Raw genomic sequence first — 26959 nt, 5'->3', positions numbered from 1 at the left:
ACACACATACATACACACACACACACACACACACACATATACACATATATATATAAAAATAAAAGTCGGCATATATATATATAAAGGTCGGCATATAAATGTAGTAAATAAATTAAATTATATATATATATATAATAAAATAAAATAATAGTAAATAAATTATATATATATATATATATATATATATATAATTTACTACATTTATATGCCTACATTTACTACATTTATTTACTACATTTATATGCCTACATTTACTACATTTATTTACTACATTTATATGTGCTCTATATATATATATATAAATACGTAATGCTATATGGACAAACTGGAATGTTACAAAATTAGAAATAAGTAATTCCTGAAAAAGTTAAATATGTTAGCATAATGTTAATGGAACATTTGATTATGATTTTAAACATTTTTCAATTTATACAAATAGGGTTTTTATAGTTATCCATACTTGTGTATGTAAAGCAGTCAAAAAGCTCAAGTCACAAGAAAATACTTTATTGCCTGCTCTCATTCTTATGGGGTTATTTTTTTTATTAATTTGATGTCATGATGTGTTTAAACATTTTCTGAAATTCTCTTGATCACGAAGCTATATCAGCTCTAGTTTTTGATGCAGAACACATGCCAATCAGTAGTTGCCATCTGCTGACCCACAAAAAAAAATATTTAATAATCTAGAGCTGATGTGGTCTATCCAATGCAATTTTCTGAGTCAGCACCCCAAATAACCTCAGGAACAGGCCTAAAAATGAAGATACCAAAGTGCCTCCACTTCCAGGCACCACATGGAATGGCTCCGCTCAGGGGGAGGGAGGAAGAGGAGAAGCAACAGTCAGGAAGCTTGTTGTTGCCCCTTTCCTGGGTAGTCAGTCTCTCCCTTTCCAACATCGGCACTATAAGAGGGTTTCGCGAGACCAGTCGCTCTTGTGGCAACACTGTAGTAACGGTGAGGCCGTGGACCATATTTTTAGTGTTTGGGCACCACTTGGGGACAGTTCACCTCTGATAGCAACCAAAACACTGGAAGACCACCATTGGCCAAATAAAGGGTGGCCTGGGATGACCAAGCTGCCAGAATGGTGTCCATGCACATGCTGGGCCAGCAGAGGGAGACCTCCTTTCAGAGATAAACTTTCAGAGGCTGAACAGGTTTTCTAGACACCCGGGGATGCGGGTGCTGCCTTGTCAGGTGAGACAGATGGCTTCTGTAGGCTCCCTTGACATTTTGCAATTGACTGTTAGGCAACGGGCCTTATGAGGTTAGGAAAAACCAAGTGACTGTGGAGAAAGTCTTTGAGACAGGGGACAACTAAGCAGACACTGTCTGGAGAGGTGCCACTTGCTATTTCTTTCACACCTCTCTTCTTCTAGCTGCGTGTGAAATCTGTACACTGACTTAAATCTGATCAGTTGGAGTGAGAAGACACCTGATAAATGGGAAATCTCAGTGACAGAGCGGACGGGCAGCATCTCTAAATGCAAAGATACGGAATGAGGGACAATGCCTGGCTCGAGAGCAGGATGTGTGAAAAAGATCTTGGAGTCCTCGTGGACAGCAAGTTAAACATGAGCCAACAATGTGATGTGGCGGCAAAAAAAGCCAATGGGATTTTGGCCTGCATCAATAGGAGCATAGTGTCTAGATCAAGGGAAGTCATGCTACCCCTCTATTCTGCTTTGGTTAGACCACATCTGGAATATTGTGTCCAATTCTGGGCACCACAATTCAAGAGAGATATTGACAAGCTGGAATGTGTCCAGAGGAGGGCGACTCAAATGATCAAGGGTCTGGAGAACAAGCCTTATGAGGAGCGGCTTAAGGAGCTGGGCATGTTTAGCTTGAAGAAGAGAAGGCTGAGAGGAGATGTGATAGCCATGTATAAATATGTGAGATGAAACCACAAAGGAGGAGGGAGCAAGCTTGTTTACTGCTTCCTTGGAGACTAGGACACGGAACAATGGCTTCAAACTACAAGAAAGGAGATTCCATCTGAACATGAGGAAGAACTTCCTGACTGTGAGAGCCGTTCAACAGTGGAACTCTCTGCCCCAGAGTGTGGTGGAGGCTCCTTCTTTGGAAGCTTTTAAACAGAGGCTGGATGGCCATCTGTCAGGGGTGATTTGAATGCAATTTTCCTGCTTCTTGGCAGAGGGTTGGACTGGATGGCCCATGAGGTCTCTTCCAACTCTTTGATTCTATGATTCTAGCCTTATAACTAACAGGACTGCAGGGCAAAGAGTATCAACAGTGCACAGATTGGCCGTACTTGAATCTCTCTGGAGTCAGGAAATTCAGCAGGTGGAAGAGCTCCTCCAGGTTGTTTTGCAAGGGCGTCCCCGTGAGCAGCAGCTTGTGGTCGATCTTATAGCCATTTAACACCCTGAAAAACTGAAAGCGAGAACAGCATGGACATCAAGGAAAGGGAACCTTGCTTTGACTGTTACGCCCACATGCCACAACCAAGCAGAAGTATCCCACAGGCTGATTTCCCTTCATGCTTCAACGCAGCAAACTCTTCTCACCTTAGACTGGTTGTTTTTGAGCCGGTGAGCTTCATCCACCACAAGGCAGGCCCACCGGATGGAGGCCAAGGCAGCCTGGTCAATGGTGACCAGTTCATACGAGGTCAGGAGGACGTGGAACTTCACCTGGGCTTCTCTCTGAAAACACAAAGGGAGAAGGAGAGAGAGAAGGTGAGTCACCATCAGCTCCATCTAATCATCATCATCATCATCATCATCATCATCTTTATTTATACCCCGCCACCATTTCCCCAACAGGGACTTGGAGCGGCTTACATGGGGCCAAACCCAGAAAACATATTACAGCAAAAATAAACAACATATTACAACTATTCATAAGCAACAAGCAGTAGCATCAAATTACATTTTAAAAACTGTAATATGTTGTAATGTGCTGGTTTTGACCTATAAAGCTCTATACAGTTCCAGCCCAGCCTACTTGTCTGAACGCATCCACCTCTACGTCCCATCTCGTAATCTAAGATCATCCGGGGAGGCCCTGCTCTTGCTCCCATCAATTGCACAAATGCGTCTGGTGGGGACGAGAGACAGGGCCTTCTCAGCGGTGGCCCCTCGCCTATGGAACACACTCCCAAATGAGGTAAGATCTGCTCCCGCCCTCCTGGCTTTTAGAAAGAAATTAGAATCATGGCTTTGGGATCAGGCCTTCGGACAGATGTTTGTAGAATTTAAAGGACATGGACTAGAATGACAATGCGACTGGCGAGACTGTTTTTATTATTTATTGTTTTAATGATTGCTTATGTACTGTCTAATTATGATTTATGTTTAATTGTGGTTTTATTATTGTGGTTGTTATGGTTTGGCATCACGTCAGTGTCCAATGAATGGCATTGAAGTTTTGTCAGTGTAAACCGCTTTGAATCCCCCGAGGGGTGAGAAATGCGGTATAGAAATACTGTAAATAAATAAAAATAAATAAATATGTTGTCCGGGCTTGGCCCCATGTAAGCCGCTCCCTGCTCCGTTGGGGAAGATGGTGGCAGGGTATAATTGTGTCCAATTCTGGGCACCACAATTCAAGAGAGATATTGACAAGCTGGAATGTGTCCAGAGGAGGGCGACTAAAATGATCAAGGGTCTGGAGAACAAGCCCTATGAGGAGCGGCTTAGGGAACTGGGCATGTTTAGCCTGAAGAAGAGAAGGCTGAGAGGAGATATGATAGCCATGTATAAATATGTGAGAGGAAGCCACAGGGAGGAGGGAGCAAGCTTGTTTTCTGCTTCCTTGGAGACTAGGATGCGGAACAATGGCTTCAAACTACAAGAGAGGAGATTCCATCTGAACATGAGGAAGAACTTCCTGACTGTGAGAACCGTTCAGCAGTGGAACTCTCTGCCCCGGAGTGTGGTGGAGGCTCCTTCTTTGGAAGCTTTTAAGCAGAGGCTGGATGGCCATTTGTCAGGGGTGATTTGAATGCAATATTCCTGCTTCTTGGCAGAATGGGGTTGGACTGGATGGCCCATGAGGTCTCTTCCAGCTCTTTGATTCTATGATTCTATGATTATGATTATGATTATTATTATTATGCATTTTAAGGCAAGCTGACAATCTGGAAGGGGTTTACAGTCTGCCTTTCACCTCAAGGCCAGACAGCAGCTCCTGTGTATATTCACCACAGTCAAAACATATGAGGCAAGCGTCAGAGTGCAATGCTGCCCGTGCAGCTTCTGTGTTTCCTGACCCACTTGCCTTCATCTTGAAGGCCTTCTTCCCGCCTTTCATGGCGTTGTCCTCGAAGGAGAACTCGTGCTCCCGGATGATGGAGCGGCTGTCCTTGTCCCCCGTGTAGGTCACCACGTAGAAATTGGGGGCCCACATCTGAAACTCCCGTTCCCAGTTGATGATGGTGGAGAGGGGGGCGCTGACCAGGAACGGCCCCTTGGTGTGGCCCTGGGGGTGGGGGAGAGAGAAAGGGAGACCGCCTAAGCACGCACTGGAAGGAACTCTCCGTGCGCCGCCGTGACTCAGCCTGATACAGCAATTCTCAAGCTCTTTGCTTTTGGCTCCCAGGGGCTCATCGAGGCAAAGAGACATCCATTCATAAAAGCCTGGCTGCCAGAACGAGCGAGCGAGCGAGCGAGCGCGGCTCTCCCTTGGCTCTGCTGGGATCCCTGACACACCGCCAGCCACAGCAGCTGTTCATACAGAAGGAACAGCTGTTCGCAGAAGGACCCTTGGCCTGGGGCGGGCGCACTGCTCCCAGCAAACATTCATTAAAAAGCCCCAGCGATGCGCTAGGCCGAGTACGCGACACGGACGCAGCACAGCCACTGTCCAAAAGGGCAGACACATCACACAGGCCAGGCGGAGGGAAGTTGCAGGAGACGACAGGGGAGACTACCCTAAAATATACAGCACAAACAGACAGGATGCAAAAGTTGAGCATCCGCTCATTAGCGAGCAGAGCGCGAAGTGCCGTGTGATGTGGCTGTCAAGCTTAGGAGGCAAACATGCAGAGTCCAATCTTTAAAATATAAAAGGCTGGTATTGTTAAAGGCTTTCATGGCCGGAATCACAGGGTTCTTGTGAGTTTTCCGGGCTGTCTGGCCATATTCCGGAAGCATTCTCTCCTGACGTTTTGCCCACATCTATGAGGTCTGTTTGAAACTAGGGAAAATGGGGTTTATACTATAAGGTAAAGGTAAAGGTAGTCCCCTGACATTAAGTCCAGTCATGTCTGACTCTGGGGTGTGGTGCTCATCTCCATTTCTAAGCCGAAGAGCCAGCGTTGTCCGTAGACACCTCCAAGGTCATGTGGTCGGCATAACTGCATGGAGCGCCCTTACCTTCCCGCCGGAGCGGTACCTATTGATCTACTCACATTTGCATGTTTTCGAACTGCTAGGTTGGCAGAAGCTAGGGCTGACAGCGGAAGCTCACGCCGCTCCCCGGAATTGAACCTGCAACCTTTTGATCAACAAGCTCAGCAGCTCAGTGCTTTAACCCACTGCGCCACTGGAGGCTCCTGGTTTATACTATATATCTGTGTTAATCCCCTGTGACGGCAAGACTGAAGACCGACAAGTTGCAGGTTTGAATCTGGGAAGAGTGTGGATGAGCTCCCTCTGTCAGCTCCAGCTCCTCATGCGGGGACACGAGAGAAGCCTCCCACAAGGATGGTAAAACATCAAAAGCAGAAAAGAAAAAATGTTTCCCTTGGAATTGAAGAGACCAAAATCCACTAATAGCAGTAATGCAAATGTATCTAAATTAACTCAATGTATACATACAAATACAAATGTCAATAAAACATATTTACTATTATTATTATTATTATTATTATTATTATTATTATTTACTTCATTTGTATACCGCTCTTCTCAAGCCTCGGGCGATTCAGAGCGGTTAACAACCAGTTCAACAATACAAAACAGATCATTAATCAATTAAAACAGCAATATCAATTAATTCACATCAAAACATCAATCCAACAATACAACCCTATGTTTTATTGACATTTGTATTTGTATGTATACATTGAGTTAATTTAGTTGTAACAACCCTATGTTTTATTGACATTTGTATTTGTATGTATACATTGAGTTAATTTAGATACATTTGCAAAACATCAAAAAACATCCAGGCGTCCCCTGGGCAACGTCCTTGCAGACGGCCAATTCTCTCACACCAGAAGTGACTTGCAGTTTCTCAAGTCGCTCCTGACACGACAAAAAAAAATCTGTGGAATGTCCTGGGTGGGAGAAATAACTCTTGTCTATTGGAGGTAAGAGTGAATGTTGCAACTGGCCACCTTGATCAGCATTTAATGGCCGAGCAGTTTCAAGATCTGGCTTCTTACTGCCCGGGGGAATCCTTTGTTGGGAGGTGATTAGCTGGCCCTGATTGTTTCTTGTCTGGAATTCCCCTGATGACTGCCATAGATGCAGGCAAAACGTCAGGAGAGAATGCTTCAGGAACATGGACATACAGCCCAAAAAATTCACAACTCACAAAAGGTTTGTTTACAATAATAAGCATTAACTGTATTAATAATCAAGAACTGGGTGTGAGTGACTCTAACACCCATCTCTTCTAAGGTTTCAAGAGAGGGAAAATCACTGCATCTCTCCGATAGTCACTCTACAGCAAACTTGGGCCCTCCAGGTGTTTTGGACTCCAACTCCCACAATTCCTAACAGCCTACTGGCTGTTAGGAATTGTGGGAGTTGGAGTCCAAAACACCTGGAGGGCCCAAGTTTACCCATGTCTGCTATAGAGTGAATATACTAAACTAACTAACTATACTAAACGAACTAACTGCTCCTCATTGAGGACTTGGGACTTGGTCAATGTGGGGTTGAATTACAACAGGAGACCCCTGGCCTTCCTGCAGCCAACACATCTCTGAAAGCAAATGCACCTGGGAAACCTGGCCCTGCCCCATTTCCCAGGTGTGTATCCCTTAGATTTCCCCAGAAGCGCTGCTCCTGCCTCACCTCCCGGTAGAGTGAGTACAGAAAGACAATGGTCTGGATGGTCTTGCCGAGGCCCATCTCGTCAGCCAGGATGGTGTCTGTGCTCTGGGCCCAAGAGAACCGCAGCCAGTTGAGGCCTTCCAGCTGATACATGTGTAACGTGCCCCCTGTGGACGTGATGAAGCGGGGCTGGCTGTCATACTTCACAGTTGGCTGCAAGGGAGAGAGTTAAGGCTGTAGCAAGCAACACATGGAACAGACCCCGACTCCATCACTTCCCAGGCCCTTGCCCACTTTTGGTAAAATGCAGGCCGACCAGGTACATGGGAACTTGCACCTCTCCACATCCCATTTTTCCTGTTTGTGGAAAGTTAAATCTGTAGTACACCATTCCTGCCCCATATGTCATCAATTGGGGACCCCTCCCCACAACACCAACTGCTGCTCTGGGCCAGAGTGAAGAGAGAGGGGGCCAGGGGACAGTTCCACTTTGTCTCCTGTGCTATGCTAATAATATAATATAATATGTAATGTAATATATTGTATATACATATAATATTTATAATATTATAATCTATATAAATAAAAATGCAATGTTAGTTTGTGGGATTAACATAACTCAAAAACCATTGGATAAATTGACACAAAATTTGGACACAACACACCTAACAATCCAACGAGTGTCCATCACCCCTAAACACGCACATACACACAAAACCCCAGCGGAACAGACTTAAAACCCCCTAAAAATACACAATATATACATATACACATACAGTCAGAAACTTATACACATGCACACATTCATACACTCACACACACAAATACACACACACACACACATATATACATGCTCACATACATATATACATACACACATACACACATATACATATACATATACACACAAATATGCATATAGACAAGCACACACATATACACAATATGCATGTACACATATAAACACACAAATACACAAATATACACACAAAACCCCAGCGGAACAGACTTAACTCCCCCCCCCCAAATACACAATATATACATATACACATACAGTCATATACTTATACACATGCACACATTCATACATGCACACACACACACATATATACATATATACATGCTCACATACATATATACACATGCACACACATATACATATACACAAAAATATGTATATAGACAAGCACACACATAAACACAATATGCTTCTACACATATAAACACACAAATATACACACACATATTTACACACACATATACACCCACAACCACACACACACATATGCACAAATGTATACACACACACAAACACATATATACACAAAGTCTGAGCCACAGCAATGCGTGGCAGGGGTCAGCTAGTGTAATACAATATAATACTACTATGAATAATAGTAATGATATTATAATTATATATTTTATATTACACGTAATATTATTATTTTATTTATTTACAGTATTTGTATACCGCTTTTCTCACCTCGAAGGGGACTCAAAGCGGTTTCCACATAGGTAATGGCAAAATTCAATGCCAGCACAAACAATTACAATTATACAATATTTATTATATTACTAATATTACAATATAATGGTATAGTACAATATAGTAATATATAATACTGATATTGTACTATGCTAATAACATAATATATTGTATGTGTATATCTTGCAAGCCACTCTGAGTCCCCTTTGGGGTGAGAAGGGCGGCATAGAAATGTCATAAATAAATAAATAAATAAATAAATAAATATCCAGTGGCAGAAGGGTCATTCCACAGCTTCCGCAGAGCTTACATCATTTGTGGGAGAGTTAGGAGGGTCCTCCGATGTTAGTTCCTTTTTCTTCTTCTTGTACTTCCTGGGCTGGGCAGGGTCTTCGCCCATAATCAGCTCCCTAAAGAAAAGAAAGACCTCTCTGATGTTTCACCCACGAAACATAAGCCTGGCATGGCTATAGGGCACAAGAGCCTGTGAGTCTCCATCCTAGTTTCCAAGACATCAGTGAAGCTGAAGGACCTTCTTACCTATGGAACCAGTAGGCCTGTTTGTGGTACTCATAGTCGGGAATTGGCATCTCATCCTCCTCCCAGGTGGACTGGTCATAGGAAAGGTCACGCCATTTCACCAAGTAGTGATAGTTGCCCTTTTTGTCAATGCTTCAGGACAGAAAAAAAAGAAGAAAGTACCAGAAAGTAAACAGAGTAATAATAATAATAAAATCTTTATTTATATCCCGCTTTTCTCCCTCACTGGACCGAAAACAGCTTACAACATATTAAAATAATGCAAACAACAATCCATATACATTGAGAATAAATATAAAACATTATAAAATAAGCAGTTTAAAACAACAGTAGTATATATTCACATTCTTCTGGCACCATGTCTGCTTATATTGCACTTTGTTCCAGTCTATCACATTATGTTGTTTCTTATCACTCCAGCTTAGTTTCCTTCATTAAATTCCTGTCTAAACAGGAAGGTATTTTTTTTTATTTATTGTCTTTATAAACAGCCTTTCTCACCCCTGGGAGGACTCAAGGCGATTTGCAACATACTAATGGCAAAAATGCAATGCTAGCATAAAGTACACAAGGAAATCATAACTACCGTATTTGCCGGCATATAAGACAACTGTGTTGGGGTTCAGCCTGAGTTTGAACTTGAACCTGATTCTCTGTTTGTTCCTCCTGATGCTAATGAAAATATATTTACTGATGCTAATGAAAATGTACCTCTTGATGCCAATGCTCCTGAAATTAGTGAGGAAGAAACTTCTGTAGGTTTGGAAAATGCCAATGTTCCTGAAATTAGTGAGGAAGGAACTTCTGTAGATTTGGAAAATGAAAGTACCAGTGTTCATGAGAATGTTTCAGAGGGAAGCCATGACCTTTCACTCCCTTCTGCACCTGGTAACTTTAATGACAACAGAAGGGGCCAGATTTGGCAAGACAGAAGTAAATCACTCAGCTTGCGAAGGTCTTCCCGATTAAAAGAAATACAAACAACGGCTTCAAAACAGAGGGGCGGTTCACGGAACCAATTCTTCGGCTTTAATTGCCTTCCGCTGGGCTGACTTTCTCAGTTCAGGCATCGTTTCAGATTGATGAAGACCTTGGCAGTTCTCCCGGTTTCCCTGGCCATGGTCTTGAAAGATTTCTAGGATATCAAGTACGGTTAGTGGATTGCTAACAGGTTCTAGTATTTTGCAGTGTGGCTTTGGCTTTTGCTTTGTCCATTTAAATTCATGTTTGCTGATTTTGCTGTGGCTTTTGACTTGCATTTTTCCTTTATTTTGTAACCATTTTTCTTCAATAAAAAAGGATTGTTTTTCACAGTCAAGTGTGGTGGATAGTTATCTTAGGGCCTCGTTCCCTGCTCCAGATTGCAACAAACTGGGAGTATAAGACAACCCTCAACTTTTCCAGTTAAAATATAGAGTTTGGGATATACTCGCCGTATAAGACTACCCCTCTTTCAACACACACCAAATAAAATTTTTAAAAACATCAGATTTGATTTCAATCTGGTAATTTTCCTATCACTGTCCCTCCTTCTCTGCCTATCAGATCTCACACATGCGCACCTGCACCGCTTCACTGCAGTCTTGAAGAGCGAGATCTGAGAGGCAGAGGAGGAGGCACAGTAATAGGATACAAGGGCGTGCCAAACAGGTAAAAGAGGTGTGTTTTTCTGGGCCCAGAGCCACTCTATCTCTTTTTTCCATACCCTGGGCGCCCTGGACACCTCACCATCAGGACCGCATTAAGTCCACGAATCCTGATGAATGGATTTCCTTCTACCGTACTTGTACAGCGTCGCCCTTAATGCTTTCATACAGCCGCTGCATACAGCAGGGACACGGCCACTGCCATTTTTGAGCTCCCCCCACCATATGAAGCAACCACAGATTCTTCAATCTGGATTAGAAGTTTCAGCACCCACTCTATAAGACGACTACCCTGTATAAGACAACTCCTGCGTATAAGATGACCCCCAGACTTTTGAGAAGATTTTCTTGGGTTAAAAAGTAGTCTTATACACCAGAAAATACGGTAATTACTACATATAACAATGATTAAAACCATTAAACATAAGACATGCATAAAATTTAAAGATTCTGACAAGCATGAAATCATCCTAGTATAAACATTAAAATGCCATGATCCAGAAATTGTATACATTAGCCATTCCAAATGGTCATTGCACATGTTCCTTCATTGAACTTTGTACTGCACAATTTATTAGTCAAAGGCTTGATGCCACATCCATATCTTTGTTTTCTTTCTAAAGGCCAGGAGGGAGGGTGCTGATCCAATCTCACTGGGGAAAGAGTTCCAGAGCCGAGGAGCTGCCACTGAGTAGGTCCTGTCACTCCTTCCCACCTGCTACTAAGGAGGCTGTTCAGGTCCTGAACCGGTGCTTGGCCGGTCTGGATGAGGGCGAACAAATTGAAATTGAATCCGGACAAGACAGAGGTACTCCTGGTCAGTCGCAAGGCCAAACAGGACATAGGGTTACAGCCTGTGTTGGATGGGGCCGCACTCCCCCTGAAGGCGCAGGTTCGCAGCTTGGGTGTGACCCTGGACTCATCGCTGAGCCTGGAACCCAAGGTTTCGGCGGTGACCAGGGGAGCATTTGCACAGCTAAAGCTTGTGCGCCAGCTGCGCCCGTACCTTGAGAAGTCTGACTTGGCCACAGTAGTCCACGCTCTGGTTACATCCCGTTTAGACTACTGCAACGCTCTCTACGTGGGGTTGCCTTTGAAGACAGCTCGGAAGCTCCAACTAGTCCAACGCTCGGCAGCCATGATTTTAACAGGAGCGGAGCGCAGGGAGCATACAACCCCCCTCTTGCACCAACTCCACTGGCTACCGATCTGCTACCAGGCTCAATTCAAAGAGTTGGCGTTGGCCTTTAAAGCCCTAAACTGTTCCGTCCCAAGCTACCTATCCGACCGCATCTCTGCCTATGAACCCACCAGGACTTTGAGATCTTCCGGGGAGGCCCTGCTCTCGATCCTGCCTGCTTCTCAAGCTCGGCTGGCGGGGACGAGAGATAGGGCCTTCTTGGTGGTGGCTCCTCGGCTGTGGAACGCCCTTCCTACGGACATTAGACTAGCACCATCTCTAATGGTATTCCACAAAAAAGTGAAGACCTGGCTGTTTGAGCAGGCGTTCCAATAATTAGTGCAATGATTGGTTAATGAACACTGGAATGGAACAATGGTTGACGAATCTGGAACATGTTTTTGATGATGAGACGACAGTGAATGGGGTATTGTAGTAACTGTTTATTAATTGTGTAATGTGTTAGGTTGTTAACTGTTTCTATACTGTAGCACTGAATTTTTGCTGTTCGTATTTGTTGTGAACCGCTGTGAGTCACCTTCGGGCTGAGAACAGCGGTATATAAGTCAGGTAAATAAATAAATAAATAAATAAATAAATAAATAAATTAGTCCCTGCCAACTGCAGTCATGACAGGGGTGGGGCCGAGAGCAGGGCCTTCCCAGAAGATCTTAACCTCCGTGATGGTTCATAGAGGGAGATACGTTCGGACAGGTAAGCTGGGCCAGAACCATTAAGGGCTTTACAGATTAAATCCAGCACTTTGAATTGTTCTCAGTAGCAGACTGGCAGCCAGTGGAGCTGATGTAACAGGGGGGTTGTATGCTCCCTGTACCCTAGCTGCTGCCCATTGGACCTATTGAAGTTCCACGCAGTCTTCAAAGGCAACCCCATGTAGAGCACGTTGCAGTAGTCTATATGGCAGTGATTCTCAACCTTCCTAATGCCGCGACCCCTTAATACAGTTCCCCATGTTGTGGTGACCCCCAACCATAAAATTATTTTTGTTGCAACTTCATAATTAATTTTGTGACTTATGAATCGTAATGTAAATATCTGATATGCAGGATATATTTTCATTCACGAGACAAAATTTGGCACAGATACTTGATACATCCAAATTTGAATATTTGTGGGGTTGAAGGGATTGCTTTTGTCATTTGGGAATTGTAGATGCTGGGATTTGTAGTTAACCTACAATCAAAGAGCATTCTGAATTTCACCAACAATGGAATTGGACCAAACAGGAAATACTGGAAGGGTTTGGTGGACATTGACCTTGAGTTTTGGAGTAGTAGTTCACCTACAAACTCCAAACACCTACAGTTTGGGAAAAATAGACCTTGACATTTTGGGAGTTGTAGTTCACCTACATCCAGAGAGCCCTGTGCACTCAAGCAATTATGGCTCTGGACCAAACTTGGCACAAATACTAAATATACCCCAATGTGGACACTGGTTGAGTTCAGGGAAAAGAGGCCTTGACATTTGGGAGTTGTAGTTGCTGAGATTTTTTGTTCTCCTGTAATCAAAGAGCATTCTGAACTCCACCAACAATAGAATTGGGCCAAACTTCCCACACAGAACCCCCATGACCAACAGAAAACATTGTGTTTTCTGATGGTCTTTGGTGACCCCTCTGACACCCCCTCACGACCCCTCCAGGGGTCCCGACCCCCAGGTTGAGAAACGCTGCTATATGGGATGTAACCAGAGCATGGACTACCAAGTCTGACTTCCCAAGGTACAGGAGCAACTGGTGCACAAGTCTTTAATTGTTTCTTGTAGGAAGAAAGGGAGGAAGCTGTTTTAATTTCTTAATGAATTAATGTTATTAATTTAATGAATTTAATTAATTAATTTTAATTTTAAGAAGACACAAGGAGGGTTTGCTAACTCCCTTTCATAGCAATAATAGCCATGCAACTGCAAGGCAGCCGTTCAAGTCATTAAAGGCTACAGTGGATCAAGGCCCTTGCCGCAGAGAAAGTCTGGACCTCAAACACAACAAGAAAAAAAGAAAGAAGAGTTTCAAGTCATAAGAAAGGAGTTTGGGGGGGGGGGGGAGAGAACGGGAGCAGCGGGGAAGATATTTTCTTGGGGAAACACATGTGGAGAATGACTGACTCCATGTAATTCTCCACAGTCATAATTGATGCTTTGCTTTCCAAACAAGGCAAAACAAAAAAAACACAACAGCTGCTCTGCTGCCGACTCACACAACTGTCTCTAGCTGGACCATTAACCACTGATTGTTGTACACAAGATTTTCAACAATGAATGCTGGGATCACAATATTTCCAAAAGATGCGTGGATCTCAAAGGGTTTAACAACCCACTAACAAGGGTTGGGTCATTGCTAGGGTTAGGAGGCAATGTGGCAAGAAATACTAACTCTCTCTCCGCCACACACAGAGAGACACAAGCTGACCTGTGGTTGATGATGCGATGGACGGTCATCCAGTCAGGCTTGATGCCGTAGCGGTAGTACTTCTCCTCCATCTCGGCATACAGAGGGTCCTTGATCTTCCTCTTCTCGCTCTTGCCGTCATCGTCGCCAGAGCCGTAGTCCAGTGGTGGAGGCTCATCCATGTCATTCTTTCGTTGGTAATTCCTGTACATCACCAGGTGGAAGATCTCGAGCTAGGATTCAATGGGAATAAAAGGCACAATTATTATTATTATTATTATTATTATTATTATTATTATTATTATTGAAGAGAAACAACTGGAAAAGTTGACACAATATGAGAATTTAAAGATCGAACTGCAAAGACTCTGGCACAAACCAGTCTAGATGGTCCCAGTGGTGATTGGCACACTGGGTGCAGTGCCTAAAGACCTTGACCTGCACTTAAATACAATCGGTGCTGACAAAATGACCATCTGCCAGCTGCAGAAGGCCACCTTACTGGAATCTGCATGCATTATCCACCGATACATCACACAGTTCTAGACACTTGGGAAGAATCCGACGTGTGATCCAATTCAACAGCCAGCAGAGTGTCTGTTATGGACGTATCTTATTGTATTTCTAATAATAATAATAATAATAATAATAATAATAATAATAATAATAAACAAGGATGTAAAGATTGAACTGCAAAGACTCTGGCACAAGCCAGTAAAGGTGGTCCCAGTGGTGATCAGCACCCTGGGTGCAGTGCCTAAAGACCTTGGCCTGCACTTAAACACAATCGGAGCTGACAAAATGACCATCTGCCAGCTGCAAAAGGCCACCTTACTGCGATCTGCACGCATTATTCACCAATACATCACACAGTCCTAGACACTTGGGAAGTGTCCAACGTGTGATCCAATGCAACAGCCAGCTGAGTGTCTACTGTGAACTCATCTTGTTGTGTTAACAACAACAACAACAACAACAACACTTTATTTATATTCCACCCTTCTCACCCCGAAGGGGACTCAGGGCGGATCACAGTACACATACACGGCAAACATCCAATGCCGCTTTATATAGACAATACACAGAGAGAACAGAAGGAATTGGTTCGTTTTGACTCAGTGTCCCGCTGTTTTTGGTCATGGAAAGTTGGGCTCAAGTCTAGGGGCTGCTGTTGCTCTATCCTCTATAACAAAGAGCCATCAGGACTCCCTCTTTCCTTTTGGTTGTCCAGCATTTTCTGATCTGTTTTCTTTTATGGCATCATAAAACACCTCCCCCGCTTTTAGGGGTACCTAATTTCTCTAATCACAGATAAAGCTGTTTTTGAATTGCTTAGGTAAACAATGAGCTAGGCTGACAGTTGGCAGCTCACGCCAACCCAGGGCTTCGAACTTGCAACCTTTTGGTTGATAGATCTTATAATTGCTGATGATTTACCAGCTGTGCTAAACCTCTAGCTCAAATGTTCTAAATTCTGACTACTCACTAATATGACCACCACTGAGACAGTTCAGTGAGGAAAGGAGACCTTGACAGTAGACATAGCCTTCAGAGACAGAGCTTCAATGTCACATCGCTTTTCATCAGGGTCGTACCTGCAACTCCTTTATCCAGGAGCAGTGCCAATAGGACAGTCCGCACCACTTGACGAAGAACTCGCGCTCCGAGCGCCCTTGCATCGCCTTGGGAGGAGGCTCCTCTGGGTTGTCCTCAGGCGGCGGGGGCAGAGCAACTGCCGTTGGAGGCTCCCCCCATCGCCAGTGGAGGATTTTCTGTACACGGCCCTTCAGCATGGGACACTGGGAATGGAAAGACAAAGCTGTCATGTAGTCAAGAAGCCAACCCATCTGGTAAAGCAGTGGTTCTCAACCTGTGGGTGTTTTGGTCTGCAACTCCCAGAAATCCCAGCTTTTAGGATTTCTGGGAGTTGAAGGCCAAAACATCTGGGGACCCACAGGTTGAGAACCACTGTGCCAAAGCCTCTCACCCTAGGAATCCATTATTTCTGGACTCAGTGAAGGCCTGTTCTTCACCTTGCTCTCCCTCGCAGCCCAACCACCCCCTTCCACCCGCGCGGCCTCACCGTGCAGCGGGGACACAGCCATTCCCCGTTAGGGATCTCGGGAAGTGGTGGGTTGAGACAGTGGATGTGGTAGGAGGAGATGCAAGCGTCGCAGCACAAGAGCTCGCCGCCGTCCTTACAGACCCGGCAGTACTCCATGTGGTCGTCCTCCTCCTCCTTCTCGGCATCGTCCATCTCCCCTTCGTATTCATCCTCTTCCTCCTTGGGCTCCCACTGCACCCCTTCTTTTTCCTGCAGGCCAGCGACACGACAGAAGCAAAGAGAGGGAGCGGGATTACGATAGTCGGGTCACGCAGGCAGGAGCCCTTGGAGGCGGAAACGACAAAGACTCTTCAAAGGGTTTAGAATGATGCTCAAGGGCTTCGGTGTTTGCTCTCTACAGCCAAAATGCTCGGTAAAGCAAAACAAAGGATGTGGAAGAGCCACAGTTCTGAAATAATGTTGATTATTTAGTAGATGCAGATCTGCTCTCGAGAATGAAAGGTCCAGACATTTTCATCCAAGGACAACACAAAGCATCAGGATGTCAAACATCTCTATTGCCATAGTGCTAATTATCTGTTTTATTTATTTCTGTACTACATTTATATACCACTTTTCTCCCCCCTAAGGCAGTGGTTCTCAAGCTTCCTAATGTTGCAACCTCTTAATGCAGTTGCTCATGTTGTGGTGACCCCCAACCATTGCCGCTTCATAACTGTAATTTTGCTGCTGTTACAAATCGTAATGCAAATGAGTTGTTGTAGGTTTTTTCGGGCTGTATGGCCATGGTCTAGAGGCATTCTCTCCTGATGTTTCACCTGCATATATGGCAAGCATCCTCAGAGGTAGTGAGATCTGTTGGAACTAGGAAAATGGGTTTATATATCTGTGGAATGACCAGGGTGGGACAAAGGACTCTTGTTTGCTGGAGCAAGATGTGAATGTTTCAACTGACCACCTTGATTAGCATTTGATGGCCTGACTGTGCCTGGAGCAAACTTTTGTTGAGAGGTTTTTAGATGTCCCTGCCTGTTTCCTCTCTGTTGTTATGCTGTTGTAATTTTAGAGTTTTTTAATACTGGTAGCCAGATTTTGTTCATTTTCATGGTTTCTTCCTTTCTGTTGAAATTGTCCACATGCTTGTGGATTTCATCGGCTTTTCTATGTAGTCGGACATGGTGGTTGTGAGAGTGCTCCAGCATTTCTGTGTTCTCACAAGCACTCTCACAACCACCATGTCAGACTACGCAGTTGCAACAGCACAACAATAGAGAGGAAGCAGGCAGGGACATCTAATTACCTCTCAACAAAAGTTTGCTCCAGGCACATTCAGCCCATTGTATGCTAATCAAGATGGTCAGTTGAAACATTCACACCTAGCTCCAGCAGAAAAGAGACCTTTGTCCCACCCTGGTCATTCCACAGATATATAAACCCTTTTTCCTACTTCCAACAGACCTCACTACCTCTGAGGATGCTTGCCATAGATGCAGGCGAAACGTCAGGAGAGAATGCCTCTAGAACATGGCCATACAACCCGAAAAAACCTACAACAACCCAGTGATTCCGGCCATGAAAACCTTTGACAATACATAATTCAAATGTTATGAATTTGCTGCTATTATGAATCGATATGCAGGATGGATTTTCATTCACTGGACCAAATTTGGGACAAATACCCAATAAACCCAAATTTGAATACTGGTGGGGTTGGGGGGGATTGTCATTTGGGAGTTGTAGTTGCTGGGATTTATAGTTCACCTATAATCAAAGAGCATTCTGAACTCCACCAATGATGGAATTGAACCAAACTTGGCACACAGAGCTCTCATGATTAACAGAAAATACTGGAAAGGTCTGGTGGGCATTGACCTTGAGTTTTGGAGTTGTAGTTCACCTATATCCAGAGAGCACTGTGGATTCAAACAATGATGGATCTGGAACAAACTTGGCACAAATACTCACTATGTCCAAATGTGAACGCTGGTGGAGTTTGGGGAAAATAGACCATGACATTTGGGAGTTGTAGTTGCTGGGATTTATAGTTCACCTACAATCAAAAAGTATTCTGAACTCCATCAACGATAGAATTGGACCAAACTTCCCACACAGAACCTTCATGCCAAGAGAAAATACTGTGTTTTCTGATGGTCTTTGGCGACCCCTCTGGCACCCCCTTGTGACCTCTCCAGCTGTCCCGACCACCAGGTTGAGAAACACTGCCCTAAGGGAACTAAAAGTGGCTTCCAACATTATAATTCAGGGCCATACATAGATGTGAAAAACCAAAAGATAATAGCAAGACAATAACATATAACAATAAATTAACGTGACCACATCAAAACATAAACATCAAGTAACATTTTCACATAAAGCATAAAAAATTAAACACCAATAATACAATAACATTTATATTAAAACCCACGAATAAACACCACGATTTAAAAACAGTTATTAAAATCATGCCATCCAAAATTAAGTCCGTAGTCATTTCGCTGGTCCGTTCACTATTCCTGATTATCTTATTGCACCACAAGCTTTGCTGTCTGAAAGCTTGGTTACATAACTACATTTGTACTTTCTTCCTGAATGTCAGGAGAAAGGGGGCTGCTCTAATTTTACTAGGGAGGGAGTTCCGAGGGGCCACCACCGAGAAGGCCCTGCTTCTTCTCCCCAGGAAGGTGAAATTGAGAGCAAGGCCTCCCCAGACGATCTTAGTCTCTGCAGTTAAGTTACTGTGGTACAAAAATATGGTGAGGACTGGATTAAAATTTGGAAACCACAGGGCATCTCAGGGTCTTTTCTCTACGCCCTTGCCTCCTTGTCCCTTTGCACACAGCACCCCCCGAGGCCCCTCCTTTTCCACCGTCCCCAACCCACACAAGGGACACACAGACATTGGCTTTTTTAGCCCGAATCACATGGTTTTGGGAGGGAGGGGTTTGATTTATTCCACTTGCAGAGCAAGTATCATCATGTATATATCATGGATTGTATACACATATGATATTGTTAATATTATGATGTAATACAATATAAAACTAATAATAATACAATATAATATTAGTAATAATAAAATATAATGATTTTATGTTTCATATTACATGTAATATTACTAATAATATTAAAGTATAGTGGTATAGTACAATATAGTAATATATAATACTAATATTGTGCTATGCTTATAACATAATATATTGTATGTACATATAACTTGTAAGCCGTTCAATCCCTTTCAGGGTGAGAAGGGCGGCATATAAATGTCATAAATAAATACATAATACCTTAATAGCTTAACAAGTTGCATACGTCATTGTGGGTCTCTAAAGTGGCCATCTACGAGGGGTATTTTTTAAGTAAGGTCCGTTTTGTTGTAGACACTAGTAGTTCGCGTGCATACCGCAACGAGCACGTGCGTCATGTACCGGCATGCCTCGGGAACAACTGTGCTCAGTTTCCGCTCTGTAGCTCACCTGTACGGTTCTGCTCTGTGCTTTAAAATGTTTAAGACTATCAACTCACCCGCCGCATGTGAGGTTCGCTCAGTGATACGGTTTTTGTCAGCAAGGAACCTGCCTGCTGCAGAAATTCATCGACAGGTTTGTGAAGTGTACGGTGATACTGTTATGAATGTAAGCAAAGTGCGTAAGTGGGTACGACAATTCAAAGATGGCCGTGACAACGTCCATGATGAGGACCGCTCCGGTCGCCCTTCTTTGATTACAGACGATTTGATATGATCGCACACTCAAATCTTTGGTTTTTGTGGTCCTCTGTTAGGAGTTTCAGGACCCAACAGAAGCACAGTTTCCTAAACTTTAGGTGTTCAGAAACAATGTTGTAAAGCACTGATCTCGACATGTCAGGAAATTCGTTTGAGAGACCTGTTATTGTGAAGCGCCTGTTCTCACGAATACTCGCTTCAACTGAAGCCACCAAATCGTCTGTAATCAAAGAAGGGCGACCGGAGCGGTCCTCATCATGGACGTTGTCACGGCCATCTTTTGTCGTACCCACTTACGCACTTTGCTTTCACTCATAACAGTATCACCGTACACTTCACAAATCTGTCGATGAATTTCTGCAGCAGGCAGGTTCCTTGCTGACAAAAACCGTATCACTGAGCGAACCTCACATGCGGAGGGTGAGCTGATAGTCTTAGACATTTTTAAAGCACAGAACAGAACCGTACAGGTGAGCTACAGAGCGGAAACTGAGCACAGTTGTTCCCCAGGCATGCCGGTACACGACACACGCGCTCGTTGCAGTATGCACGCGAACTATTAGTGTCTACAACAAAACGGACCTTACTTTAAAAATACCCCTCGTATGAATTCACACGATTGATCACAAAACCCAATTGTGTGATTCGCAGAGACTACAGAAGAAGAACAGGCTGTGGTTCTTTGAATAGTAATCTGTGATTTTACCCCATTATAATTCACCCAAAGACCCAAAGAAAAAAAGGATAATTTTACTAATCACAGTGTTTTGGAGCTAGATTTCCTTCTGAGAGGTCAGAATTCTGGGCTCCGAAGCTGGAAGAGGAAGCGCACCCTAAACCAAAGCAGAGGCTCCAAGCAGGCAGGCTCCTTCCTTGGAAATGGGGGAAGCAGGGGGGGCGGGAGGTGCTAGTGTGCAGAGAACAAAGAAGAAAGGTGAGCAGCTTACACAGTGGGGGCAGCTCCACTTTCCCTCAGGGGCCTTGTCTAGCTCCGGGTCCAGGCACACCAGGTGGTAAGCTCTGGGACAGGAGTCGCAGAGGATGATCTCCCCGCCCTGCTGACACACCTCGCAGTAGTCCTGGTGGTCGGTCTCGTAGCCGTCCGCCTCTTCCTCGCCAGCAACTGCCGGGCCGGGAGGGAAGGAGAAAGCACAGCAGCGTGAGGGCACCAACCAAAGACAGAGTCACAGGCATGCGGCGGCATTTCAGTTTTTCAGACTGTCCCAAGAAATTCAATGTGCAGATTTGATAAATGTGGATTTAAGATGATGTGTATGGAAGAATGTATGGATGGAGTTAATAATTTTGTAGACACCAGTATAATATTAAGGCTTGTAATGACTAACTACCTGCTTGCTGGACTGTAATTAAAAGTTGCTAATAAGAACGAAAAAGTAAACTCTGGTCAGTCAGTCAGTCAGTAGCCTTTATTTCGGTCAACAAACTATCGGATAAGTCAAGTGAAAGTAGAATGATGAAATACAACATTTAAGTAATTAATAACATTAATTAATAATTAATAACATCACATTTGGCTTATGATTAATGAAAACAAGTATCACCATTCGGTATCGGTTGAATGACTGTCTTTATAATCACCGGGATTGTGGCGCAGCTGGCTGAGTGTCAGCTGCATTAAGATCACTCTGACCAAAAAGGTCATGAGTTCGAAGCCAGCCCAGGTTGGAGTGGGTTTCCAACCCATTATGTGTAGCCTGTTGTTGACCTTTGCAACCCGAAAGACAGTTGCATCTGCCAAGTAGGAAAATTAGGTACAATCTTAAAGTGTGGGGAGGCTAAATTAACTGATTTATGGGGCCATAAAGAAGACTCCAGCAGAGCATTCCAGCAGGGAAGCATGCGGGGAATGCGGAAGTGCTTCATCAGTGTCGCAGATGGATGATGAAAGCGACAGCTCCCCTGGCGGCCAGAAAAAAGTTAAATAGCTTCTGTGTATGTTTGTATATGTTTGTATGTCAAAAATTGGCATTGAATGTTTGCCATATATGTGTACACTGTAATCCGCCCTGAGTCCCCAGCGGGGTGAAAAGGGCGGAATATAAAAGCTGTAAATAAATAAATAAATAAATAAATAAATAAATAAAACAGAAACTAATTGCCAATTAATAATAAGTCTCCCGAGTACTCGAAGACCAAAACATTTGGGGACTCACAGGTTGCAAACCAGTGATTGTGGGATCTTTCAAAGGCTGAAAGAATACTGTGAAGAATATCAATTTCTGGGTTGTTGTAGGTTTTTTCGGGCTATATGGCCATGTTCTAGAGGCATTTTCTCCTGAATCGCAAATGATATGCATCCCTAGGGTGGACTACATTGGGAAAGGTGTCCGGTTGCCCACTCAATCCGCAGCCAACGCTCACCTTTTTTCTTCTTCCGCCCAGGCCTACCCCGCTTGGCTTTCTTGACCCTGCCTGAACTGTCTGAACGCACCGAGGAGCTGTGGACGCTGGAGTTGTCGGGGTCCGACTCTTCTTCTGGCTCTCCCACCTCATCGCTCTGAAATAAATGCTGCACATAACCGGAGCGGCCCTCCATTAGGAAAGGCCCAAAGAGAGGCAGAAATGAGGGGAAACAGTTGGAGGGAAAAAAAGGACTGCAGACAGGGATGGGGCCAAATCATTTAAAGAAGTGGTTCTCAACCTTTCTAATGCTGCAACCCCTTAATACAGTTCCTCATGTTGTGCTGACCCCCAACCATAACATTATTTTCGTTGCTACTTCATAACTGTTATGAATTGCAATGTAAATATCTGATATGCAAGATGGATTTTCATTCACTGGACCAAATTTGGCACAAATACGTGATATGCCCCGATTTGAATACTGGTGGGGGTTGGCAGGGGATTAATGTTGTCATTTGGGAGTTGTAGTTGCTGGGATTTATAGTTTACCTACAATCAAAGAGCATTATGAACTCCAACAATGGAATTGAACCAATCTTGCCACACAGAACTCCCTTGACCAACAGAAAATCTTGGAAGGGTTTGCTGGGCATTGACCTTGAGGTTTGGAGTTGTAGTTCACCTACATCCAGAGAGCATTATTTATTTATTTATTTATTTATTTACGGCGTTTATATGCCGCCCTTCTCACCCCGAAGGGGACTCAGAGCGACTTACAATATATATTTTCATACAATATATTATATTATTAGCATAGTACAATATCAGTAACGGCGCTCCATGCAGTCATGCTGGCCACATGACCTTAGAGGTGTTTACGGACAAAACTGGCTCTTCGGCTTAGAAATGGAGATGAGCACCACACCCCAGAGTCAAACATGACTTACCTTTACCTTACAATATCAGTATATATTACTATATTGAACTATACCGTTATATTGTAATATTATTAGTAATATTACATGTAATGTAAATATATAATTATAATTATAATATTGAATTATTATTACTAGTATTATATTGTATTACATTATGATATTATAAATATTATACGTATATACAATATACTATATTATGTTATTAGTAAAGACAAGATGGAAGTGTCTTCTGCTCCCTTCTGTCTTCGCTCTGGTCAGAGCAGCCGTTGGTGCCAGAAAGTGGGGGGGAGTCCATTTGTACTATGGACTCACACAATGATGGATCTGGACCAAACTTGCCATGAATACTCAACATGCCCACTGGTGGAGTTTGGGGAAAATAGACCTTGGCATTTGAGAGTTGCAGTTACTGGGATTTATAGTTCACTGACAATTAAGGAGCATTCTGAAGCCCACCAATGACAGAATTGGGGCAAACTTCCCACACAGAACCCTCGTAACCAACGGAAAATACTGTGTTTTCTGGTGGTCTTTGGCGATCCTTCTGACACCACCTCGTGACACCCCCCCCCCCCCAGGGGTTCCGACCCCCAGGTTGAGAATCAGTTATTTAAAGGTTAGTATCTGCTCCCAAAAATATGCAGGAAAAGAAAAGGGGAGACAGCTTAATATCCAGCCCGCTTAGATATGGGTCAGGAGTATTTGCCATGAATACTCAACATACCCAATGTGAATGAACACTGGTGGAGTTTGGGAAAAATAGACCTTGGCATTTGAGAGTTTTAGTTGCTGGGATTTATAGTTCACCTACAATAAAAGATCATTCTGATCCCCATCAATGATAGAATTGGGCCAAACTTCCCACCTGGAACCCCTATGACCAACAGAAAATACTATGTTTTTGGATGGTCTTTGGCGACCCTTCTGAAACCCCCTCGTGACCCCCCCCCAGGGGTCCCGACCCACAGGTTGAGAACCACTGATTAAAAGGTTAGTATCTGCTCCCAAAAATATGCAGGAAAAGAAAAGGGGAGACAGCTTACTATCCAGCCCGCTCAGATATAGGTCAGGAGTATTTGATTTTGGAAGACATGGTGAAATTGTTACTTAATAAAGACATACAATTTGATGTTACAAGGGAAGATGAAAATAGGTATGATGTTATAAGAGAAAAAGCACACACCATGCAACCCTCTCACACGTCATCACGGTTCGTAAGAAAAATCTCATAGCTACAGAAGTCTTGAAAGCAGCAAAGGCAAGCTGAACAGCATGTGCCAGGAATGCAATGCCTGGTGTCATTTACAACGAGGGACAGACTGTCAGAGGTCAAGTCTTGACCTGCCCCCCGTGACTAATCAGAAATAAAAAAAAATGCAAAATAACCAAAGGGATGCAAATCAAACTCATATGCAGGAGATAAATAGAAGTGGTTGTGGTTTGTTGTAGGTTTTTTCGGGCTATATGGGCATGTTCTAGAGGCATTCTCTCCTGACGTTTCGCCTGCATCTATGGCAAGCATCCTCAGAGGTAGTGAGGTCTGTTGGAACTAGGAAAAAAGGTGGAATGACCAGGGTGGGACAAATGACTCTTGTCTGCTGGAGCTAGGTGTGAATGTTTCAACTGACCACCTTGATTAGCATTTGATGGCCTGGCAGTTTTTTGGTGTGGCTTGCTAGTGCCTGGGGAAATCTTTTGTTGAGAGTTGATTAGCTGTCCCTGATTGTTTCCTCTCTGTTGCTTTGCTGTTGTAATTTTAGAGTTTTTTAAGAGTTATTACAACAGCACAACAACAGAGAGGAAACAAACAAGGACATCCAATCACCTCTCAACAAAAGTTTGCTCCAGGCACTTTCAGGCCATTATATGCTAATCAAGGTGGCCAATTCTCTCACACCAGAAGCGACTTGCAGTTTCTTAAGTTGCTCCTGACATGAACAAAAAAACCCCACAATTTTTAAAGTAATTGCATTGTGTCCTTCTATCCTGCTTGCTTCTACAGCCATCAAGCTCTTCTTGACATCCAACCCAGCAGCAACATTCACACACCACCACCACCGTCGGCAAGGAATGGACCTTACTGAGCTGCTCTTCTTGCGCTTGCCCCCGATCATGCCCAGCTTGATCTTTAGTGGCGCCATCTTCTTGCCCTTCATCTTCCTTTTCACCTCTGGCACGCGAGGGCTCTTGCTTCGCTTCTTGTGGCCTGGACCTTTTGGGAGAAAAAAATTAAGGGACGTTTGCTAAGCTTTGTCCCTCATTTGAAAGAAAAATGTGTGCTTCCGTGAAACCACAAAGCCCCAAGCAGATGGTGAAACTTGGCAAGAGATCCCTGGAGTCAGGCTAGTACTACCAAATGCCAAGGTCGCACGTGTCTGGGCTGCTATTCTCTTTCACTCCAATCCACACTAAGCCATTCTTAGAGACAGGGTTGATTTCAAAAGGACTAAAAGCTGGTACCTCTCAGTTCCAGAGAAGAAAGGAATGTTTTATGGAAATCTGGGAGTCAAGATCTACCTTGGGTGCAGAATTCCAAGGCCTTAACGCACTATACAATCCTGCATCCACTATACAATCCACTATACAATCCTATACAATCCTCAGGAAAAAATGAGAGCCCAGCTCCAAGGCAATACAATCCCAAACCTAGACTTAGCCACAGTGATCTGGAGAGGCCCTGCTCACGATCCCACCTGCATCGCAAGCGCGATTGGTGGGGACGAGGGACAGGGCCTTTTCGGTGGTGGCCCCACGACTCTGGAATTCCCTCCCCAAGGACATCAGGCAAGCCCCAACATTAGCAGTCTTTAGAAGGAGCTTGAAAACGTGGATGTTCCAGTGTGCTTTCCCAGAATAAGGAATCCTAAGCAATATGTCCCAAACGCACTTTATGAGAGACTTAGAATTGTCTGCACGTCCACCTATCCTAAAATATCCATACTATTTCCCTTGGACATGCCTAGCATTTTGATTTTAACCCTTGTACTTGGCCCTGCCACAGGTTTTTAAATGCGTCGTGTCATTATTGTACTGTTTTTTGTTTTGTTACGAGTTATTTATTGTGGTATTGTTGTTGTTATGTTTTTTATGATGTATTTGGGGTCGGCCTTTTGTAAGCCGCACCGAGTCCTGCGGGAGATGGTAGCGGGGTATAAATAAAGGTTTATTATTATTATTGTTATTATTATTATCCATGCTCTCGTTACATCCAGGATGGACTACTGCAACACACTCTACATGGGGTTGCCTTTGAAATAGTCTGACAAGAGGCAGCCAGGTTAATAACTGGGGCGGCATACAGGGAGCACACAACTCCTATGTTATGTCAGATCCACCAGCTGCCTGTTTACTTCTGGGCACAATTCAAAGTGCTAACTCTGGCCTATAAAGCCCTAAATGGCCCCGGCCCAGTTTACCCAGTTTACCTGTCCAAACGCATCCCTCTTTTTATTATTTATTATTATTATTTCCGGTATTTCTATCCCGTTCCTCTTGTTTTTACAGATATATTTGCTTTTCATATTACATTTTAAATGCTAAATTGTTTTTATATTTGTTTTAACTGTATTTTGATATTTGTTATGGCATCGAATCGCTGCCGACTGCGAAATGCCTTGAGTCGCCTTTGGCT

The 26959-nt window shown here is 43.8% G+C and overlaps 1 protein-coding gene across 1 annotated transcript in view; it reads right to left on the bottom strand.

The window, feature by feature from the left end:
• The window catches only part of CHD3 (chromodomain helicase DNA binding protein 3), a 108247-nt gene that overhangs the window by 34042 nt on the left and 47246 nt on the right, over positions 1-26959 (bottom strand). The window contains exons 6-17 of the mRNA XM_067469717.1: positions 25410-25540; positions 22409-22556; positions 20974-21149; positions 16321-16551; positions 15833-16036; positions 14259-14470; positions 9002-9133; positions 8772-8871; positions 6997-7188; positions 4250-4450; positions 2536-2673; positions 2280-2401 (exon numbers count right to left, since the gene is read on the bottom strand). Coding sequence (XP_067325818.1) covers positions 2280-2401; positions 2536-2673; positions 4250-4450; positions 6997-7188; positions 8772-8871; positions 9002-9133; positions 14259-14470; positions 15833-16036; positions 16321-16551; positions 20974-21149; positions 22409-22556; positions 25410-25540 — 1987 coding nt within the window. The remainder of the gene's footprint in view (positions 1-2279; positions 2402-2535; positions 2674-4249; positions 4451-6996; positions 7189-8771; positions 8872-9001; positions 9134-14258; positions 14471-15832; positions 16037-16320; positions 16552-20973; positions 21150-22408; positions 22557-25409; positions 25541-26959) is intronic.

Source organism: Anolis sagrei, chromosome 6, assembly GCF_037176765.1.
Source record: "Anolis sagrei isolate rAnoSag1 chromosome 6, rAnoSag1.mat, whole genome shotgun sequence".
NCBI classification, from domain to species: Eukaryota; Metazoa; Chordata; class Lepidosauria; order Squamata; family Dactyloidae; genus Anolis; species Anolis sagrei.
This window is presented reverse-complemented; position numbering and strand designations above follow the sequence as displayed.